Here is a 20871-nt window from a genome sequence, read left to right as displayed (position 1 = left end):
ACTGGTTCTGGCTCACATCAAAAACATTACATACAACACATACATCCGGATGCTGTTTATAGATTATAGCTCTGGCTTCAACACTATCATCCCCGCCAAGCTAACCACCAAACTCCTCTCCCTTGGCCTCAACCCCTCCCTCTGTAACTGGATCCTGGACTTCCTGACCAACAGACCTCACTCTGTTAGGTTAGGTGACCACACCTCCTCCACCCTGACCCTCAGCACAGGTGCCCCTCAAGGCTGTGTTCTCAGCCCCCTCCTTTTCTCCCTCTTTACCCACGACTGCCTGCCAACTCACCCCTCAAATGTTATAGTTAAGTTTGCAGATGACACCACAGTCATTGGCCGTATCACCAACAATGACGAGATGGCCTACAGAGACGAGATTGAGCACCTCACATCATGGTGTACTACCAACAGTCTTGTCCTTAATGTGCAGAAGACGAAGGAGCTGATTGTGGACTTCAGGCGGTCTAGAAGCTGCAGCCACTCCCCCATAAACATCAATGGGGTGGAAGTGGAGCGTGTTTCCAGCTTTAAATTCCTTGGAGTCCACATCAGCGAGGACCTTTCGTGGACATTAAACACCCAGGCCCTTGTGAAAAAGGCCCAACAACACCTGCATTTCCTGAGGAGGCTGAGGAGCGCCCGTCTACCCCCCAAAATTCTCACCAACTTCTACCACTGCACCACAGAGAGCATCCTGACCATCTGCATCTCAGTGTGGTACAACAGCTGCACCTCAGTAGACCAGAAAGCTCTGCAGCGGGTCGTCAAGGCGGCCCAGCGTATCACCGGTACCCAGCTCCCAGCCTTAAAAGACATTTATCACAAACGCTGCCTTCGAAGGGGTCTGAGCATCAGCAGAGATCCCACCCACCCCAACCATGGACTGTTCTCCCCCCTGCGCTCTGGGAGGCGCTACAGGAGCCTCAGAGCCCACACTACCAGGCTCAAACACAGCTTCTTTCCACAAGCTGTTGCCCACCTGAACCTGGCTACCCACTGAATGTCTGTAGATATGTTTAAATATCTTGTACTCCAGCTCTTTTTTAACTTATTTTAGCTTTTGGTCTTCATGTGTGTATATCTTACATTGTGTTTGCTGTGTTTGTCTGTGTCTGTCTTGCACTGATTGGTGAAGCCACAGCCTTCATTTCATTTTTAACATGTGCCTGCACGTTGTTTTTAATGACAAACTGAATTGAATTGAACTGAACTGACACATTGTTCACGGCCCAGGAGATATGATTCAAACCATGACAGGGGTTTCTCCGACCAACTACTTGGGAAGTTTGGAGATCGGGAATGCTATGATTTATGGTATAGAATGCCCTTTTTAAGGTCCCGGAGGACTGCCCCCACCAAGTTCCCTTTGTCTATCTATAATTTGATTTGTTTTTCCAAAAGGGCAAATTGCACTCTGGGGAACATTTTTGGCCTGAAGCCAAATTGTAATGGGTACAGGTAATTAGTCATTTCTTGATCAGTTGCATTGCACTGATTAACTGCCCTGTCACTGCTCCACCGCCTCTGCCGATCCGGGGAAGGCCGCACACCTACCACACGCCTCCTCCGATACATGTGGAGTCACCAGCAGCTTCTTTTCACCTGACAGTGAGGAGTTTCACCAGGAGGACCCCGCTATCTCCCCCAGTTCCCCCTCTCTCCTTGACCAGGCGCCCCGACCGACCAGAGGAGGCCCTAGTGCAGCAACCAGGACACCTACCCACACCCGGCGCCCCACCCGCAGACAAGGCCAATTGTGTCTGTAGGGACGCCCGACCAAGCCGGAGGCAACACGGGGACTCGAACCGGCGATCCCCAAGTTGGTAGGCAACAGAATAGACTGCTACGCTACTCAGACGCCCTCAACATTCATATTTAACAGATAATGACTATGTATCCCTGTGACACAAAGGATTCAAAACACTTGTGTTTGGTACAATGTGATTTGTGAATTCTTCCCATAGTGTTTGATGCAAATTACATCTAACAAACGCCACATTGTAATGACAAGGAAGCAAACTAGAGCTGTAGAAAAGTCCATGTTTTTGCTCTACTCAGTAATTACCCCGCATCGTAGTTCAATTACGGCTGTTTCACTTGTATATCATCAAGTTATCTCTGAAACACGAACGGCCCGTAATTTGGAAAGCACTGCTGGTAAAATGTGCAGCGCGAGAAAAAGCATGTCGTGCAATGCTGCCCTGCAGAAGCTTCAAACCCGAAGAGGAAAAAATACACTGAAGTTAATTCAAACAACGTAGTGCTGTTACTGTTCACTCTGCACAGCGGCTATGGTCACATCAGAGGTATTCCAGTTGTCCTAATAACCGCAACCTCAAAAATGTGCTGTCGTAACAGCCAAAATGAAAAGCAGCAACTGGCTGCAGAGCGGCAGCGTTGGAGGCCGACCACGCACCGTACTCTTGGGGAACGCACAAAGGTAAAGGGGATGCTGGCAGAATGTAAACATAGGTGGCAACAATATTTGGGGATTTGAAATGCCAAATCCCTGCCCTGTGGGGCATCCGGGTAACACCGACGATGTTGGGACGAGAGAGGATCTCTACTTGACTCAGGTTTTCCTTGCAGAAACTGGCCCAGTGTTAACGAACCCCAGAACAGGAAGCGTGGACGGAAACTGTCCCAGGCCAACATACATGTTGAGAGTGCAAGAGATGTTGTTGCACTGTTCTGCTTCTATCTGTTTGAAAACTTCATCAAAACTTAAAGTCAGGGGAAAAAAATGGACCATGCTCACGCATGATCACCAAGACGTAGAAATAGCCCCAGCTTTCCTGCGCTGACCGTGAAAGAAGATGTAAAAAACAAAAAGAAAAAGAAAGAAGAGCCTTCGCCGAGCATGTGGCGTATGTGTGTCGAGCCTAGTGTGCAGCGAAACCTCATTCTTCATCGGCGTCCAAACCAAACAGGTTGGTCTCAGATGGTGAGGAGCTACCGAGAGGCAGGCAGGAAATGGAGGGGAGGGAGGGGGGGGTAGGGGGTTAGGGGGGGCGGCCTCGCTGCTCTGGCCCACTTTCCGAACATGTGCTCTTGACAACTATGACCCACATCATCCTCGGCTTGCGTGTCATCTTCGGTTTGCGCCGCGTCGGCTCGTTGTGCGTGGTACCCGTGTACATGTGTGTGTGTGTGTGTTCCCTCCTCTCAGCTTGGACGACCTGACAACGCCGGCGGCGGTTTCCACCGGCAGGCCGCACGGCGTTCTGGCTCGGATGGCTCACGCTACATGTCCAGATGGACTAAGCAGTGGTCTAGACTGTTGTTTGACATGACGTGTTTTTTCGCAGGGGAAAGACTTCCCACAGAGTGTTTGCTTTGCTACTGCACTTAAGACCGCGTCTGAAGCGGCCTCAGCGCTCGCCGCACTGCTTTCTCACACCGTGCGAAGGCAAATGTCTGACTCGCATGCGCCTATTTAATTGCAGCGGTTATTAATTACTTCGCTGAAAAAGGGTTTTGCTCAGAAAACACGAGGACATTAAAATGATGCAGATATTGGTGGTGACGAGTGGACCGGCCACCCCTGCAGAGGGAACTCCTGACCTTCGTGCACCGATGACTGCACATTCCCCAACACCACAATGCCAGAAGGCCAGACAGAACACTTACTTTACATACTCTATGACATATGGCATTAAATACATGGATTCTTTTGCTTAAAGATGCAATCTTGAAGCTCTCTCTCTCTCTCTCTCTCTCTCTCTCTCTCTCTCTCTCTCTCTCTCTCTCTATATATATATATATATATATATATATATATATATATATATATACTAATGTCCTTGTTCATACGTTTTATTGCCGGTGTATTTACTTCTATACAGAATCCACCAACATCTAAATAATGAACACAAGTGGGGCGGCACAGTGGTGCAGTGGTTAGCGCGGTCGCCTCACAGCAAGAAGGTCCTGGGTTCGAGCCCTGGGGTAGTCCAACCTTGGTGGGTCGTTCCGGGTCATCCTCTGTGTGGAGTTTGCATGTTCACCCCGTGTCTGTGTGGGTTTCCTCCCACAGTCCAAAGACATGTAGGTCAGGTGACTCGGCCGTACTAAATTGTCCCTAGGTGTGAACGGGTGTGGATGTGGGTGTGGGTGTGGGGGGGCCCTGTGATTGTCCACAGCGTCTCCCCACCTGCCGCCCAGTGACTGCTGGGATAGGCTCCAGCATCCCCGCCTCCCTGAGAGCAGGATAAGCGGTTGGGAGGATGGATGGATGGATGGATGAATGGATGGATGGATGGATGGATGGATGGATGGATGGATGGATGGACGAACGAACACGGGTGTTCGGGTAGCGTAGCGGTCTGTTTCATTGCCTACCAACACGGGGATCGCCGGTTCGAATCCCCGTGTTACCTCCGGGGACACGGGGATTCAATTGGCCGTATCTGCGGCTGGGAAGCCGGATGTGGGTATATGTCCTGGTCGCTGCACTAGCGCCTCCTCTGTTCGGTCAGGGCGCCTGTTTGGGGGGCAGGGGGAAATAGCGTGATCCTCCCACGCGCTACGTCCCCCTGGCGAAACTCCTCACTGTCAGGTGAAAAGGAGGAGACATGTGGTGGTCTGCAGCCCTCCCCGGATCAGCAGCGACCGGGATGGCTCGCAAGAGTGGGGTAATTGGCCGGGTACACTTGGGGTGAAAAAGGAGGAAAAATCCCAAAATTACAGTAGTCCCCCACCTGGACCGGTTACTTTCTGGACACCTAGAAAACATGTTGGGGTTCACAGTGTTTTACATTTTCACCGTAGAAAGTAGGGGCAGTGGCGAGATTGAAGACGAGGCCAGGATCCTGTTTCTAATAAGCAGGTAGGGCAGTGCTTTACCAGCAGGTAGGGCAGGGCATTACCAGCAGATAGGGCAGGGCTTTACCAGCAGGTAGGGCAGGGCTTTACCAGCAGGTAGGGCAGTGCTTTACCAGCAGGTAGGGCAGGGCTTTACCAGCAGGCAGGGCTTTACCAGCAGGTAGGGCAGGGCTTTACCAGCAGGTAGGGCAGGGCTTTACCAGCAGGCAGGGCTTTACCAGCAGGTAGGGCAGGGCATTACCAGCAGATAGGGCAGGGCTTTACCAGCAGATAGGGCAGGGCTTTACCAGCAGGTAGGGCAGGGCTTTACCAGCAGGTAGGGCAGGGCATTACCAGCAGATAGTGCAGGGCTTTACCAGCAGGTAGGGCAGGGCTTTACCAGCAGACAGGGCTTTACCAGCAGATAGGGCAGGGCTTTACCAGCAGATAGGGCAGGGCTTTACCAGCAGATAGGGCAGGGCTTTACCAGCAGATAGGGCAGGGCTTTACCAGCAGACAGGGCTTTACCAGCAGATAGGGCAGGGCATTACCAGCAGGTAGGGCAGGGCTTTACCAGCAGACAGGGCTTTACCAGCAGGTAGGGCAGGGCTTTACCAGCAGATAGGGCAGGGCTTTACCAGCAGATAGGGCAGGGCTTTACCAGCAGATAGGACAGGGCTTTACCAGCAGGTAGGGCAGGGCTTTACCAGCAGACAGGGCTTTACCAGCAGGTAGGGCAGGGCTTTACCAGCAGGTAGGGCAGGGCTTTACCAGCAGATAGGGCAGGGCTTTACCAGCAGATAGGGCAGGGCTTTACCAGCAGGTAGGGCAGGGCTTTACCAGCAGATAGGGCAGGGCTTTACCAGCAGACAGGGCTTTACCAGCAGGTAGGGCAGGGCTTTACCAGCAGGTAGGGCAGGGCTTTACCAGCAGGTAGGGCAGTGCTTTACCAGCAGGTAGGGCAGGGCTTTACCAGCAGGTAGGGCAGGGCTTTACCAGCAGATAGGGCAGGGCTTTACCAGCAGGTAGGGCAGGGCTTTACCAGCAGATAGGGCAGGGCTTTACCAGCAGATAGGGCAGGGCTTTACCAGCAGATAGGGCAGGGCTTTACCAGCAGATAGGGCAGGGCTTTACCAGCAGGTAGGGCAGGGCTTTACCAGCAGGTAGGGCAGTGCTTTACCAGCAGGTAGGGCAGTGCTTTACCAGCAGATAGGGCAGGGCTTTACCAGCAGATAGGGCAGGGCTTTACCAGCAGATAGGGCAGGGCTTTACCAGCAGATAGGGCAGGGCTTTACCAGCAGGTAGGGCAGGGCTTTACCAGCAGATAGGGCAGGGCTTTACCAGCAGATAGGGCAGGGCTTTACCAGCAGGTAGGGCAGGGCTTTACCAGCAGGTAGGGCAGTGCTTTACCAGCAGGTAGGGCAGTGCTTTACCAGCAGGTAGGGCAGTGCTTTACCAGCAGACAGGGCAGGGCTTTACCAGCAGACAGGGCAGGGCTTTACCAGCAGATAGGGCAGGGCTTTACCAGCAGGTAGGGCAGGGCTTTACCAGCAGATAGGGCAGTGCTTTACCAGCAGATAGGGCAGTGCTTTACCAGCAGGTAGGGCAGTGCTTTACCAGCAGGTAGGGCAGTGCTTTACCAGCAGGTAGGGCAGGGCTTTACCAGCAGATAGGGCAGGGCTTTACCAGCAGGTAGGGCAGGGCTTTACCAGCAGATAGGGCAGGGCTTTACCAGCAGGTAGGGCAGTGCTTTACCAGCAGGTAGGGCAGGGCTTTACCAGCAGGTAGGGCAGTGCTTTACCAGCAGGTAGGGCAGGGCTTTACCAGCAGATAGGGCAGGGCTTTACCAGCAGGTAGGGCAGTGCTTTACCAGCAGGTAGGGCAGGGCTTTACCAGCAGGTAGGGCAGTGCTTTACCAGCAGATAGGGCAGGGCTTTACCAGCAGGTAGGGCAGGGCTTTACCAGCAGATAGGGCAGTGCTTTACCAGCAGGTAGGGCAGGGCTTTACCAGCAGGTAGGGCAGTGCTTTACCAGCAGATAGGGCAGGGCTTTACCAGCAGGTAGGGCAGGGCTTTACCAGCAGATAGGGCAGGGCTTTACCAGCAGATAGGGCAGGGCTTTACCAGCAGGTAGGGCAGGGCTTTACCAGCAGGTAGGGCAGTGCTTTACCAGCAGGTAGGGCAGTGCTTTACCAGCAGACAGGGCAGGGCTTTACCAGCAGACAGGGCAGGGCTTTACCAGCAGATAGGGCAGGGCTTTACCAGCAGATAGGGCAGGGCTTTACCAGCAGATAGGGCAGTGCTTTACCAGCAGGTAGGGCAGGGCTTTACCAGCAGGTAGGGCAGGGCTTTACCAGCAGGTAGGGCAGGGCTTTACCAGCAGGTAGGGCAGGGCTTTACCAGCAGGTAGGGCAGGGCTTTACCAGCAGATAGGGCAGGGCTTTACCAGCAGGTAGGGCAGGGCTTTACCAGCAGGTAGGGCAGTGCTTTACCAGCAGATAGGGCAGGGCTTTACCAGCAGGTAGGGCAGGGCTTTACCAGCAGGTAGGGCAGTGCTTTACCAGCAGATAGGGCAGGGCTTTACCAGCAGGTAGGGCAGGGCTTTACCAGCAGATAGGGCAGGGCTTTACCAGCAGATAGGGCAGTGCTTTACCAGCAGATAGGGCAGGGCTTTACCAGCAGGTAGGGCAGTGCTTTACCAGCAGGTAGGGCAGTGCTTTACCAGCAGATAGGGCAGTGCTTTACCAGCAGATAGGGCAGTGCTTTACCAGCAGATAGGGCAGGATCAGTCAGTAAAACTCAGGTTCGAGCAACCGTGTTCATTTCTGCAGTTGATGAGGTCGATAACCAGCACTGGTGACTCTGATTCATATCAAATGGACCTCTGGATTTGGAGTTGTCAAACACAAATACCAGTATCACATTAGACATCAGGAAGTTAAACTATATATATATATATATATATATATATATATATATATATTTCAATTGTATTTTTCTTGGAGATACTTCATCAATCCCTGTGGGGAAATCCGTCTCTGCATTTAACCCCTCCTAGCCGTGTAGCTAGCAGCAGTGGGCAGCCACCGTGCAGCATCCGGGGACCAGCTCCAGCTCGTCTTGCCATGCCTTGCTCAGGGGCAGAGACAGGAGTACTAACCGTAACGTGCATGTCTTCTTGATGATGGGGGAAACCGGAGCACCCGGCGACAACCCACCGCAGACACGGGGTGAACATGAGAACTCCGCACAGAAGACGACCTGGGACGACCCCCAAGCTCGGACAACCCCGGGGTTCGAACCCAGGACCTTCTTGCTGTGAGGCGGCAGCGCTGACCACCGTGCCATCATACCGCCCGACAATAATGACAATCTGGAGGATGCAACTTTTTGTAGAATTTGGAAATGTGGATTTAAGAGTACTACAGTAGGACATTTGTGTTTGTGGCTTTTGTTTTTCTGTCACTGTTCTGTATGTTCGTAACGCTCATAAAAGGGTATGCCTGCAATTGCATACTGACTGAAAGAGGTGATAGGAGGCTCTAGTGCAGGGCTGGGCAGTCTCATCCAGAAAGGGCCGGTGTGGCTGCAGGTTTTTGTTCCAACCAAGCAGTTACACACCTGATCCCGCGAGTCAACCAGAAGACTCTTTGCTGAAGAACTTGATTAGGAGACACAGGTGTGCAACTGGATAAGACTACCCACCCCTGGTCTAGTGAATAAGAAAGTATACCCTGAGAACTTTGAAAAACAAAGAAAGCCACTCATCCATCCATTATCCGAACCGCTTGTCCTACTCAGGGTCACGGGGATGCCGGAGCCTATCCCAGCAGCCATTGGGCAGCAGGTGGGGAGACACCGCCAGGCCATCACAGGGCCCACACACACACACCTAGGGGTACTTTAGTACAGCTGATCCACCTGACCTACATGTCTTTGGACTGTGGGAGGAAACCCACACAGACACGGGGAGAACATGCAAACTCCACACAGAGGACGACCCGGGACGACCTCCAAGGTTGGACTACCCCGGGCCTCGAACCCAGGACCTTCTTGCTGTGAGGCGACCGCGCTAACCACTGCGCCACCCACAGACAAAAAAGCCATTTCATGTAAATTTGGTGGTGCTGTGGATAAGGAGGACAGTATATGTCTCCCCCATTGTCATTAACAGCAATATTACTGTACTGTGGAGTTACTCAAACCTCTCAGTCTCCTTGTGTTAGATAAAGAAGGACTTGTTTGTTATGATCACCTTTGCTCTCGTCTTCCTTTCCAGTTACAAGGACTTTGTTCATGTAGATGTACTCCTCGTCTCCCCCTGAATGGACAGAGAGAAAAAGAAAGGTTTGTGCAATCATCAGCCAAGATAAATTCGACAGTTTTTTATTTAACGGCATCGACTGCTAATAAACTTGCAAACTGTAACTGGACAAGGCACATCAGGATAGTCACCATCACAAGCAAGGGTGGCATCTGTAATTCTCACGTGCACAACACTTGCAATGTTGCTGCTGCAGGTTCTGCTATTGCCTTTAAAATGTAGAGGTGTCGGGAAATCTGACTTTTCCAGTTACTCCTGTTATGTGACATTTCTTCTTATCTTCAAAAAATGTGGCCACAATTAATATACAAACGCAATAGTCAACTGTTCTCACATTTTGCAAGCTACAAAAGAAGTCGCCTAGCCAAGCAGCCTTCATGGCTTCTCAAAACCTGCACTGACAGACGCTCTGCCGTCAGTAGTTGAGAACAAGACGTTTGTAGAGTTGGGCTCAATATGCACTGTCTCTTTAATACGAGACCTCCGTCTCGCCGATGATGTAGCCCAGGGGTCCCCAATTACTTTTCATAGCGGGCCACTTTTAGGGCCACTTTTAAAACCACGGGCCACTCAACCTCCAGCAGCATGTCGTTCGTTAGTTTGTTTTGGGGTCGATACGTTGCAGGTATTATAATTTAAGCAGAGATTTTTCATCTATTTTTCGATATATTACTAGTCTTACTTTTACTAAGAAATTATTTTTTTTGGTAGGGAAATGCATTTCCCGTGGTAGGGAAATGCAAAAAACTCTTCCTTCTGGCATTTCTCCAAAAGTTCTCGCGGACCATAAATCAACCCGTCACGGGCCGGACGTGGCCCGCGGGCCGCCTATTGGGGACCCCTGATGTGATCCTACCACGGTAGTCTCGCGATTGCTGCTCAGTTCGGACAGAGGGAGACGGCGTGAGCGTGGTGGAACATCAACACATCCGCTACATTTCAGCCCTTTGAGAGTATTGGCAGCAGGTCAAATTGAGCTGTAGACCCATATCTAACCATGTCCTCGGACATTTGAGTTTGGGCAAAAGTTTTATTGTATCTGATTGCATGTAGGTAAATTCTTGTATTTGCCGAAATTGGGCAGACACGTGAGTTGGCCAAAACCTGAATCGTTGGCTATAAAGCAACCTGTGATTTATTATGTACATAACGCTTACTTCCCCTGGCTCGCCATCTTGCCATGGTGGAGAAGCTTGCATGTACTAATGATCCCAAGAGCTGCTATGTCGTCTGGAGCTTGGCTCCTGGTAGGGTCACCCGAGCCAGATAGATCAAGGGGGAGGTTCTAGATGAAGCGCGAGCCAACAAAGACCTTAACGGCGGAACTGGCGGGAGATGTCTCGAGGTCACAACGGCAGAGGAGGATGAAGACCCAACAGAGGGTGGTCCCCAATCTCCTTGGTTCTCCATGCCATTGGATTTTGGCCACCCCCTGCCAGTGGTGGATCTAGAGATTTTTTCCTGGGGTGGCAAAGGGGTGGCAAGACTGTGTCCCAGAGGTGGCAGCTGCCACCCTTTGCCACCCTGTAGATCCGCACCTGTGAGGGGGAGGGGGGATTCTAAATCGGCGACTTCTGTTTGAGATGAGTTTGGTGCGGGTCTCATTGACCTTCACCACGCATGTACATAAAATATACTTTAAAAACATATTATCTGATTTATAAATGGGGTGGCAAGACTGTGTCCCAGAGGTGGCAGCTGCCACCCCTGTTGCCACCCTGTAGATCCGCCCCTGCCCCCTGCCAAGCACCGTGTGGTGGCTGCAGGAGCATCAGCCAATCCACGTAAAAAGCTGTGGCTCCAGGATCGGCCTCTACGCCCACCCGACGACCCAGAAGGACCCAGAAGGAGGACAGTCATACTCGATCCCGAGTGACCGCTGATGATGATGACATAATGCTTACCTTGTTTAGCCACATTTACCCCCGTTTATAATACTAACCTCAGTTTGCCTTTATCTTGTTTGTTGTTTCTCTCATGGGGATACAAGCTAACACTGGATTTAATTCTCTCTCTCTCTCTCTCTCTCTCTCTCTCTCTCTCTCTCTCTCTCTCTCTCTCTCTCTCTCTCTCTCTCTCTCTCTCTCTCTCTCTCTCTCTATATATATATATATATATATATATATATATATAGCTTGGTTGGTAAGAACGTTGGCTTTCCATGCCAGAGATTGGGGGTTCAAACCCCGGTTGGGACAAGCATCCAGTAAGAGTCTGTGGCTTAGACTCCTAATGCTATACAAGCCAGCTACCTGGATACGAGTGAGAGTAACATGAATAGAGTCATACCGGCTCAGACGTTGCCCGGGTTAACAAGGTCAGGTGCTGGGGAACCAGGGCAACCTGATGAGAAACGGTCTACTGGAACAAGACACTCTTAAACAAGGAAGCTGGAATTGATGGAATGCTACAATAACAGCAGACCCCTGGAGAGGGGGCTCTGTGAAGGGAATGTGGGAACTGTGGACCAGTAAGAGACCCACTGCCACATAGAAGGGAACTACTGTCATGACTTGAGATAGAGAGGCTCCAAAAGGATGACTAAACAGTTCAGCACCCTGAATGGACGCCCAGTAAGCAAAAGATACACGAGGACAGACCCCAACCAGCTGAAACAATCCTACCATCCACGACAGCTGAGGCCACTGAGGTTCAAATGAGAATCATGACGAGGCTCAAGACAGTTAACCCCCGTGATCCTCCCACGCGCTACGTCCCCCTGGTGAAACTCCTCACTGTCAGGTGAAAAGAAGCAGCCGGTGACTCCACATGTACCGGGGGAGACATGTGGTAGTCTGCAGGCCTCCCCGGATCGGCAGAGGGGGTGGAGCAGCGAGTGAGACGGCTCGGAAGAGGGGGGGGTAATTGGGCAGATACAACTGGGGAGAAAAAAAGGGGGGGAGAATCCCCCCCACCCAAAAAAAAACAAACATAAAAAAATGTTAGCTAGAACTAAAGCTTGAGAACCAGAATGGTGTCCTTGTGTGCTCTGTCTGTGACAAAGTAGATGCTTGGGAATCTCGCGGAAGGCTCTTTGATGTAATAACTTCCAGAAGTACTGGGAATAACACGTATTCATTATTTATTTCACTGAGAACATGCCCAGAAACAGAGTTTGAAGCCTAAAACCTATTAGAGGTCTGCTTTTCTCTCGCATTACCTCCGGCTAAAACAATGGTCGTATGCCTACATCTACAAATGATCGCTACACAACCCTTTTCACGTTACGCTCAAGATATATTTTCACACTCATTGAAAAAAACAATATAACTGATGATATTGACAATTTAACCAATGAATCACTGCATAGTCTATCATGACCTGTCACCACTGTCATGAAGTAAAGCACATTTTAGGTGTAACAGATATTTAAGTGGACCAGTTTCCAACCCATCTTCTGTGGAGAAGCTCAAGAGAACTGCACATGGAAAGCTGCACTTTCCACGTTCACGAGCAAGACTGAACCGTGCGAGATCGTTCAGTAACGTGGGATTTCTGTGCCAGGATGGACTCGCTAAAAAAACTCCACTTAAATCTGCCTTCATTCCACCAAACTTCCCAGGAACAAATGATGCATTGTGCAGATAGATAGGCACCCTTGAGTTCTGTTCCCACTACATCCCGCATTCATCAGACATTAGTCAGAGAGCTCCATGGCTACCCAGATAAAAGGTTTTAAACAACACAGAACTGGCTAGAGAGGACACGTTCACTACCTCCTCCTCCTGCTCCATCCAGGTTTGTGGTTCCCACATGGTTCCAGTTACTGGATAAGCTGTCATTAAGATAATGACAGAGCTTTTGGTTTGAATTTCCACACCTTGGTCTAAACAGAATTCAACACAGCAATGTGTAAGTTGTGGTGTTTCACTGCCGGGGCCACACCTCTTACAAGAGAAACGTTTAATATCCCCTCAAAGGCAGTGTTTCTCCCAGCACCAGTTAAAAGTGCATTCAAACAAACAGCCCTTTATTAAACCGTTAATATTCAATCTGTCACTGCCTTCACTCGTGGAGTGAGGAGCTGAAACGCCCCTTAAAGATGATTGTGCGTGCTGTTGGTGGCTAAATTTGCTTTTCTGTGAAGTCAAATGAACATATTTATCAGTTACTCTTCATCTCATACTCTTCACATACTCTTCACATCATATTCTTCATCTCATACTCTTCACATCATATTCTTCATATCATACTCTTCATATCATACTCTTCACATCATACTCTTCCCATCATATTCTTCATATCATACTCTTCATCTCATACTCTTCACATTATATTCTTCATATCATACTCTTCATCTCATACTCTTCACATCATATTCTTCATATCATACTCTTCACATCATATTCTTCACATCATACTCTTCACATCATATTCTTCATATCCTACTCTTCATCTCATACTTTTCACATCATATTCTTCATATCATACTCTTCATCTCATACTCTTCCCATGATATTCTTCATATCATACTCTTCACATCATACTCTTCACATCATATTCTTCATATCATACTCTTCACATCATATTCTTCATATCATACTCTTCACATCATACTCTTCACATCATATTCTTCATATCATACTCTTCATCTCATACTCTTCATCTCATACTCTTCACATCATATTCTTCATATCATACTCTTCACATCATATTCTTCACATCATACTCTTCACATCATATTCTTCATCTAATACTCTTCATCTCATACTCTTCACATCATATTCTTCATATCATACTCTTCAAATCATATTCTTCACATCATATTCTTCATATCATACTCTTCATCTCATACTCTTCACATCATATTCTTCATATCATACTCTTCATCTCATACTCTTCCCATCATATTCTTCATATCATACTCTTCACATCATACTCTTCCCATGATATTCTTCATATCATACTCTTCACATCATGTTCTTCATATCATACTCTTCACATGATATTCTTCACATCACACTGTTCACATCACACTCTACACACCACACTCTTCACATCGGCATCTTTGTTTTGCAGAGAAGATGAAACTGCATGCAAAACCCTAATGCTGAATTCAGTTAGGGGGGCATAGCATTGAATGCAAGAATTCTGTAGTTTCTCCACTTATCAGAAGTTACAAGTGTAGGGCATCCGGGTAGCATAGCGATCTATTCCGTTGCCTACCAACACGGGGATGGCTGGTTCGAATCCCCGTGTTACTTCCGGCTTGGTCGGCATCCTTACAGAGTTTTACAATGTAGTGAATTTGGGGGACAACCCGGGAACCGCCACAGCCAGGACGCGAACCCGGGTCTCCTGCACCACGGGCGACTACGGTAACGAGTCGACTAATAGGTCCGACCCATTACCCAAGGGCTAGTGAGTCTATCTGTGCACGTTACACTACTACCCCCTCCTTCAGGGGGGGGGGGTAGTAGTGTAACGTGTAACTGATACGCTGAAGCGTCCCCGCGCTTCAGCGTATCAGCTCCCTCACGCTTCCGGGTGTACGCGCTTCCGATGGCCTCACGGTCTCACCGTCCCACTTCCGACCCCCATCTAGCGAATTCGGGGGGCAGCCCGGGAACCGCTGCAGCCGGAAAGCAAACCCGGATCTCCCGCACCACGGGCGACAACGTTAACCAGTCAAGTTGGCCGTGTCTGGGGGTGGGAAGCCGGATGTGAGTATGTGTGTCCTGGTCGCTGCACTAGCACCTCCTCTGGTCGGTCGGGGACCTGCTTGGGAGGGGGAAATGGGGGGAATAGTGATTCTCCCATGCACTACGTCCCCCCGGTGAAACTCCTCACTGTCAGGTGAAATGAAGCGGCTGGTGACTCCACGTGTATGGGAGGAGGCATGTGGTAGTCTGCAGCCCTCCTCGGATTGGCAATGTGGGGCAATTGGGGCAATTGGCTGGATACAATTTGGGACAAAAAGGGGGAGGGGGGGGGGGGAGAAATTACAAATGTAGTGCAAGGTTGTCATTAACAAGGTTGGCACATAAACAGTTGAACGGCACGACTTTCTAGTAATGCTGCACGCTGTGGGTTTGGTATAAGAGGTGTCTCCAAATGGTTACTGTGACTTGTTAAAGTAATTTGTTCTTCCGGCGTAATTCAGCTCTCACTCTTCAGGAAGGTTGTCTCATTACGTTAAACATTTCAGCTGACTAAGATTATACCCTGAAAGGAAGTCAAACAACTGAGGCCTACGGTGATATGCAGGAGAAAGTGCCTCCTTTGAAATGGATATCAGGAGGTGAAACTAAACTGCAGTCAAGTGAAATGATGTTCCGCCTGTACAGTGAAAACAGGTTTTTGGAGGACGGAGTCGAAATCCTATTTATAAACCGCTGCTCGAAAGGAAGTGAGAGTCTCGAGAGAATAAATGCAGCCATGGAAAAATGATACAGCTCAGAGCCTACATCGGAGCCAGGGGAGGAAGTATGGAGACGAGTCCAGGACCTGAACATGGAAAGGCATGACCGTTGTTTGTTTCTGTGTGTGAAACGGAGAGGGGGAAAAGAGAGACCGAGTGTGGCAAAAGTCCTATTGGGTCTCTCGATCACAAAGCAATATGTGGGAAGCAAAATGTCCTCGTTAGTCCACGAGCAGTAACGTGATATTCTCCCATTCCCCTTTATGTCCTGTGAACAATGGACTATGCATGGGAAATATCGGTTTGCTCCAATGAAGTTACCCTGAATTCCGCTGAAACTATGCAGAAAGTATTTCAGAAAATGAGTTCCGACGGTAGGCTAATGCTCCTCTTCACATTCATGGTATCTAGCAGTCCAAGAAGAGGTCACAGGTCAGCACTCCTGTGAATTGTGGAAAAACTGAATTTAACCCTTTCTCAACTCGACTTACGTAGTATTGTCATGAAAGTCTTCAACCGAGTTCAATCAGGAAGACTTCCATTTCCTTGCTCACCTTTCCCTCCATTCACAGGCCTTCACCTGTTCTCCATTAAGTAATAACCCTCCCCTGCCACGTGATCTTTCTGCCTACCGTGTCCGCTTGTATGTGTATTTAAACACGCTGAGCGAAACACGCCATGGTTGCTATTGCTGCACTTTTGCACAACTCTTTCCCCAATTTGTCCTATAATGGAATCTGCAATCTGGACCTTTCTCATCTATTGTGGGAACATTCGCTAGCTTAAAATCCCTGAAGTCACTCACTCTGTAGTCAGTAGTACAAAAGTTACTGCAAAAAAAAATAAAAAAATATTTCTCTTACATTGTCTTTATGCATGCTCAATAAGCCAGCCAAGGAAATCAAAGTAAGTTGAATCGGTTCATCTGGACACAACGTTTATTGAGAGAAATGTTTCATCACTCATCTGAGTCAAGAGTGATGAAACGTTTCTCTCAATAAACATCGTGTCCAGATGAACCGATTCAACTTACTGTGATTTCTTTCTTTCTTTTTTTTTTCATTTTTGAAAAATTTCCCCCTTTTTCTCCCCAATTGTATCCGCTTACTCCACTCTTCCGAGGCTGCAGACTACCCACATGCCTTCTCTGATACGTGTGGAGTCACCAGCCGCCTCTTTTCACCTGACACTGAGGAGTTTCGCCAGACGGTCGTAGAGCACGGGAGAATCACGCGATTCCCTCCAGTTCCCCCTCCTCCCTGAACAGGCGCCCCCAATCGGCCGGAGGCGGCGCTAGTGCAGCGACCAGGACACGTACCCACATCTGGCTTCCCACCTGTAGACACAGCCAATTGTGTCTGCAGGGACACCCCACCAAGCCGGAAGTAACATGGGGATCGAACCGGGTGATTTCTTTTACATTATTTGGATTAGTTAAGGTTACAGATAAGATAAGATAAGATAAGATAAGATAAGATAAGGATATATTCAGATTCAACCATTCGGTGACTTTCTGCAAGGGCATGACTGCCAGTATACCTAGTGACCTCTGGGTTAAGGTCAAAGTAACATCACTTCCTAATTTCTAATTGCAGCATAATGGCCAAGATGCACTGACAGTGACAACTGACATATGCCATTTGAGGCCATTTAGAGCATTTGCTGTTCTACAAAATGTGCGCCTCAGATGCTTCCAATGAACTTCTGCCTTTAGTCTCCCTATAAATCAGTGGTTCTTAATCCATTCCTTTGGAAACCTTAGTGCTGATGGTTTCTCTATTCTGTCAGATACTGATTTATGTTGATTTTTTTTATGCAAGGACTTAAACCCAGCAAATGAGGATGCACAAGCCAGTGCATTCTCAGTGCCAGTCCCAAGCCCGGATAATGGGGAGGGTTGCGTCAACAAGGGCAACTGGCGTAAATTTTTTTTAAAAAAAATTAAATAGCCAAATCAAATATGCTAATCATAAATCTGATTTCCATAACAGATCAGTCGAGGCCTGGGTTACCAACAACCACCACCAGTACTGTTGGCCAGAGAATGCAAATAGGCAGCTGGGCAGCATTGGATGGTGGTCTGAAGGATGACTTTGGCGAGCCAAGAAGAGGAAAATAACGAAGAAAGAGCCAAGGATCAAATGGTGGAAGTTGAAGAAGGAAGACTGTTGTGTGGAGTTCAGGGAGGAGGTAAGACAGGCACTGGGTGGTAGTGAAGAGTTGCCAGATGGCTGGTCAACCACTGCAGAAATAGTGTGGGAGACAGCTAGGAAGGTACTTGGGGTGTCACCTGGACAGGAAGGAAGACAAGATGACTTGGTAGGGGAATGAGGAAGTACAGGAAAGTATACAGAGGAAGAGGTTGGCGGAGAAAAAGTAGGAAAGTCTGAGAGATGAAGAAAGTAGACAGAAGTACAAGGAGATGTGGCGTAAGGCGAAGAAAGGAGGTGTACGGTGAGTTGTATGAGAGGTTAGACACTATGGCAGGAGCAAAGGACTTGTACCGATTGGCTAGACAGAGGGGCCGTGCTGGGAAGGGGGTGCAGCAGAGGGGGTTGAGCAGCAACCAGGACAGCTCAGAAAATAGGGTAATTGGTCAAGTGCAATTGGGGAGAAAAAGGGGGGAAACGCCCCCCCCCCACAAATAACAACAAAAAAGACAATTAAATCGTTAATCCCGATTATTTGTATGACAATTAATCGTCAACTAAAATTTCATGATCGTGACAGCTCCACTGGTCGCTGCACTAGCGTCTCCTCTGGTCGGTCGGGGCGTTTATTCCGGGGGGGGCGGGGACTGGGAGCAATAGCGTGATCCGCCCATGTGCAACATCCCCCTGGTGAAACTCCTCACTGTCAGGTGAAAAGAAGCAGCTGGTGACTCCACATGTATCGGAGGATGCATGTGGTAGTCTGCAGGCCTCCCCGGATCGCCTGAGGGGGTGGAGCAGCGAGTGAGACGGCTCGGAAGGGGGGATAATTGGGCGGATACAACTGGGGAGAAAAAGGGGGGGGAAATCCCCCCCCCCAAAAAAAACATAAAAAAAATGTTAGCTAGAACTAAAGCTTGAGAACCAGAATGGTGTCCTTGTGTGCTCTGTCTGTGACAAAGTAGATGCTTGGGAATCTCGTGGAAGGCTCTTTGATGTAATAACTTCCAGAAGTACTGGGAATAACATGTATTCGTTATTTATTTCACTGAGAACATGCCCAGAAACAGAGTTTTTTTTTCTCTCTTAAATTTATTTCTAGTTTTCCCCCCTTATCCCACCCGATTAACCCAATGGCATATGGCCGGAACTCTTGTGGAATAACTCCCCTGGGTCACGTTTCCTCAGGAAGGAGATAGTCGTAACACCAGCTTCCTTCCAACTCATGTCGGCTGCTCTCGCTATTTTACACGCTGAAGCCTCCTGGCATGGGTTGCACCACCTTCAGGCCGCGAAGGAGGCGTAGGGAGAACGCTTTCAGTTGCTTGGCTGCAGGCGCCCGGGTGGGCCAGAGGGGTCGCTGGAGAACGACGAGTCCCCCAACACTACACCGATCTACACCCACTATCTCTCGGGTAAGGGTGGCCTAATGAAGGCCTTACCCCGTGGACGCTCTGGCCGTGACCGGTTACGGCGAGTCTGGGATACGAACCTCCCAGCCACGTGACGAGCGGACTGCAAGAACGGAGGTTTACTCCGCTCGGCCAACGGAGCGGCCCAGAAACAGAGTTTGAAGCCTAAAACCTATTAGATGTCTGCTTTTCTCTTGCATTACCTCCAACTAAAACAATGGTCATATGCCTACATCTACAAATGTAGGAAAGTCTGAGAGATGAAGAAAGTAGACAGAAGTACAAGGAGATGTGGCGTAAGGAGAAGAAAGGAGGCAAAGGAAAAGGTGTATGGTGAGTTGTATGAGAGGTTAGACACTATGGCAGGAGCAAAGGACTTGTACCGATTGGCTAGACAGAGGGACCGTGCTGGGAAGGGGGTGCAGCCGGTAAGGGCGATCAAGGATAGAGATGAGAGAGAAGGTTGGATGATGTGGGGCTAATGAATCAGGAAGTGGGGTGGATCAGCAAGGAGGAAGTGAGGGCAGCTATGAAGAGGATGAAGAGTGGAAAGGCAGTTGGTCCTGATGACATACCTGTGGAGGCATGGAGATGTTTAGGAGAGATGGCAGTGGAGTTTTTAACTAGATTGTTTAACACAATCCTGGAAAGTGAGAGGATGCCTGAGGAGTGGAGAAGAAGCATACTGGTACCGATTTTCAAGAACAAGGGCGATGTGCAGAACTGTAGCAACTACAGAGGTATAAAGTTGATCAGCCACAGCATGAAGATATGGGAAAGAGTAATAGAAGCTAGGTTAAGAGGAGAGGTGATGATCAGAGAGCAGCAGTATGGTTTCATGCCACGAAAGAGCACCACAGATGCTATGTTTGCTTTGAGAGTGTTGATGGAGAAGTATAGAGAAGGCCAGAAGGAGTCTTTGTAGAGTCAGAGAAAGCATACGACAGGGTGTCGAGAGAGGAGGTGTGGTATTGTATGAGGAAGTCGGGAGTGACAGAGAAGTATGTAGGAGTGGTGCAGGATATGTATGAGGGCAGTGTGACAGTGGTGAGGTGTGTGGTAGGCATGGCGGATGGGTTCAAGGTGGAGGTGGGATTATGTCACTGCGCCCTTTCTTGTTTGTAGTGGTGATTGATAGGTTGACGAACGAGATCAGGCCAGAGTCCTCGTGAACTATGATGTTCGTGGATGACATTGTGATCTGTAGTGAGAGTAGGGTGGAGGTTTAGGAGAGCCTGGGGAGGTGGAGGTATGCAATGGAGAGAAGAGGAATGAAAGTCTGTAGTTACAATTAGTTAGTTATACATATGCATGAATGAGAGGGAGGACAGTGGAATGGTGAGGATGCAAGGAGTGGAGGTGATGAAGATGGATGAGTTTAAATACTTGGGGTCAACTGTTCAAAGTAACGGGGAGTACAGGTGAGAAAGAGGGTGCAAGCAGGGTGGAGTGGGTGGAGAAGAGTGTCAGGAGTGATGTGTGACAGAAGGGCACCAGCAAGAGTTAAAGGGAAGGTTTACAAGACGGTAGTGAGACCAGCTATGTTATATGGTTTGGAGACAGTGGCACTGATGAAAAGACAGGAGGTGGAGCTGGAGGTGGCAGAGTTGAAGATGATGGGAGTGATGAAGGAGGACAGGATTAGGAACAAGTATATTAGAGGAGGTTGGACGGTTTGGAGACAAAGCAAGAGAGACAAGATTGAGATGGTTTGGACATGTGTGGAGGAGAGATGCTGGGTGTATCGAGAAAAGGATGCTGAATATGGAGCTGCCAGGGAAGAGGAGAAGAGGAAGGCCAAAGAGGAGGT

At 49.2% G+C, this 20871-nt stretch overlaps 1 protein-coding gene across 1 annotated transcript in view; it reads right to left on the bottom strand.

Moving 5' to 3' along the window:
• The window catches only part of afap1l2 (actin filament associated protein 1-like 2), a 138475-nt gene that overhangs the window by 66311 nt on the left and 51293 nt on the right, over positions 1-20871 (bottom strand). The window contains exon 3 of the mRNA XM_056297008.1: positions 9070-9135. Coding sequence (XP_056152983.1) covers positions 9070-9135 — 66 coding nt within the window. The remainder of the gene's footprint in view (positions 1-9069; positions 9136-20871) is intronic.

The sequence above is a fragment of the Lampris incognitus genome, chromosome 17, assembly GCF_029633865.1.
Source record: "Lampris incognitus isolate fLamInc1 chromosome 17, fLamInc1.hap2, whole genome shotgun sequence".
NCBI classification, from domain to species: domain Eukaryota; kingdom Metazoa; phylum Chordata; class Actinopteri; order Lampriformes; family Lampridae; genus Lampris; species Lampris incognitus.
The sequence above is the reverse complement of the archived record's forward strand: the minus strand, read 5'-3'. Positions and strand labels throughout refer to the sequence as shown.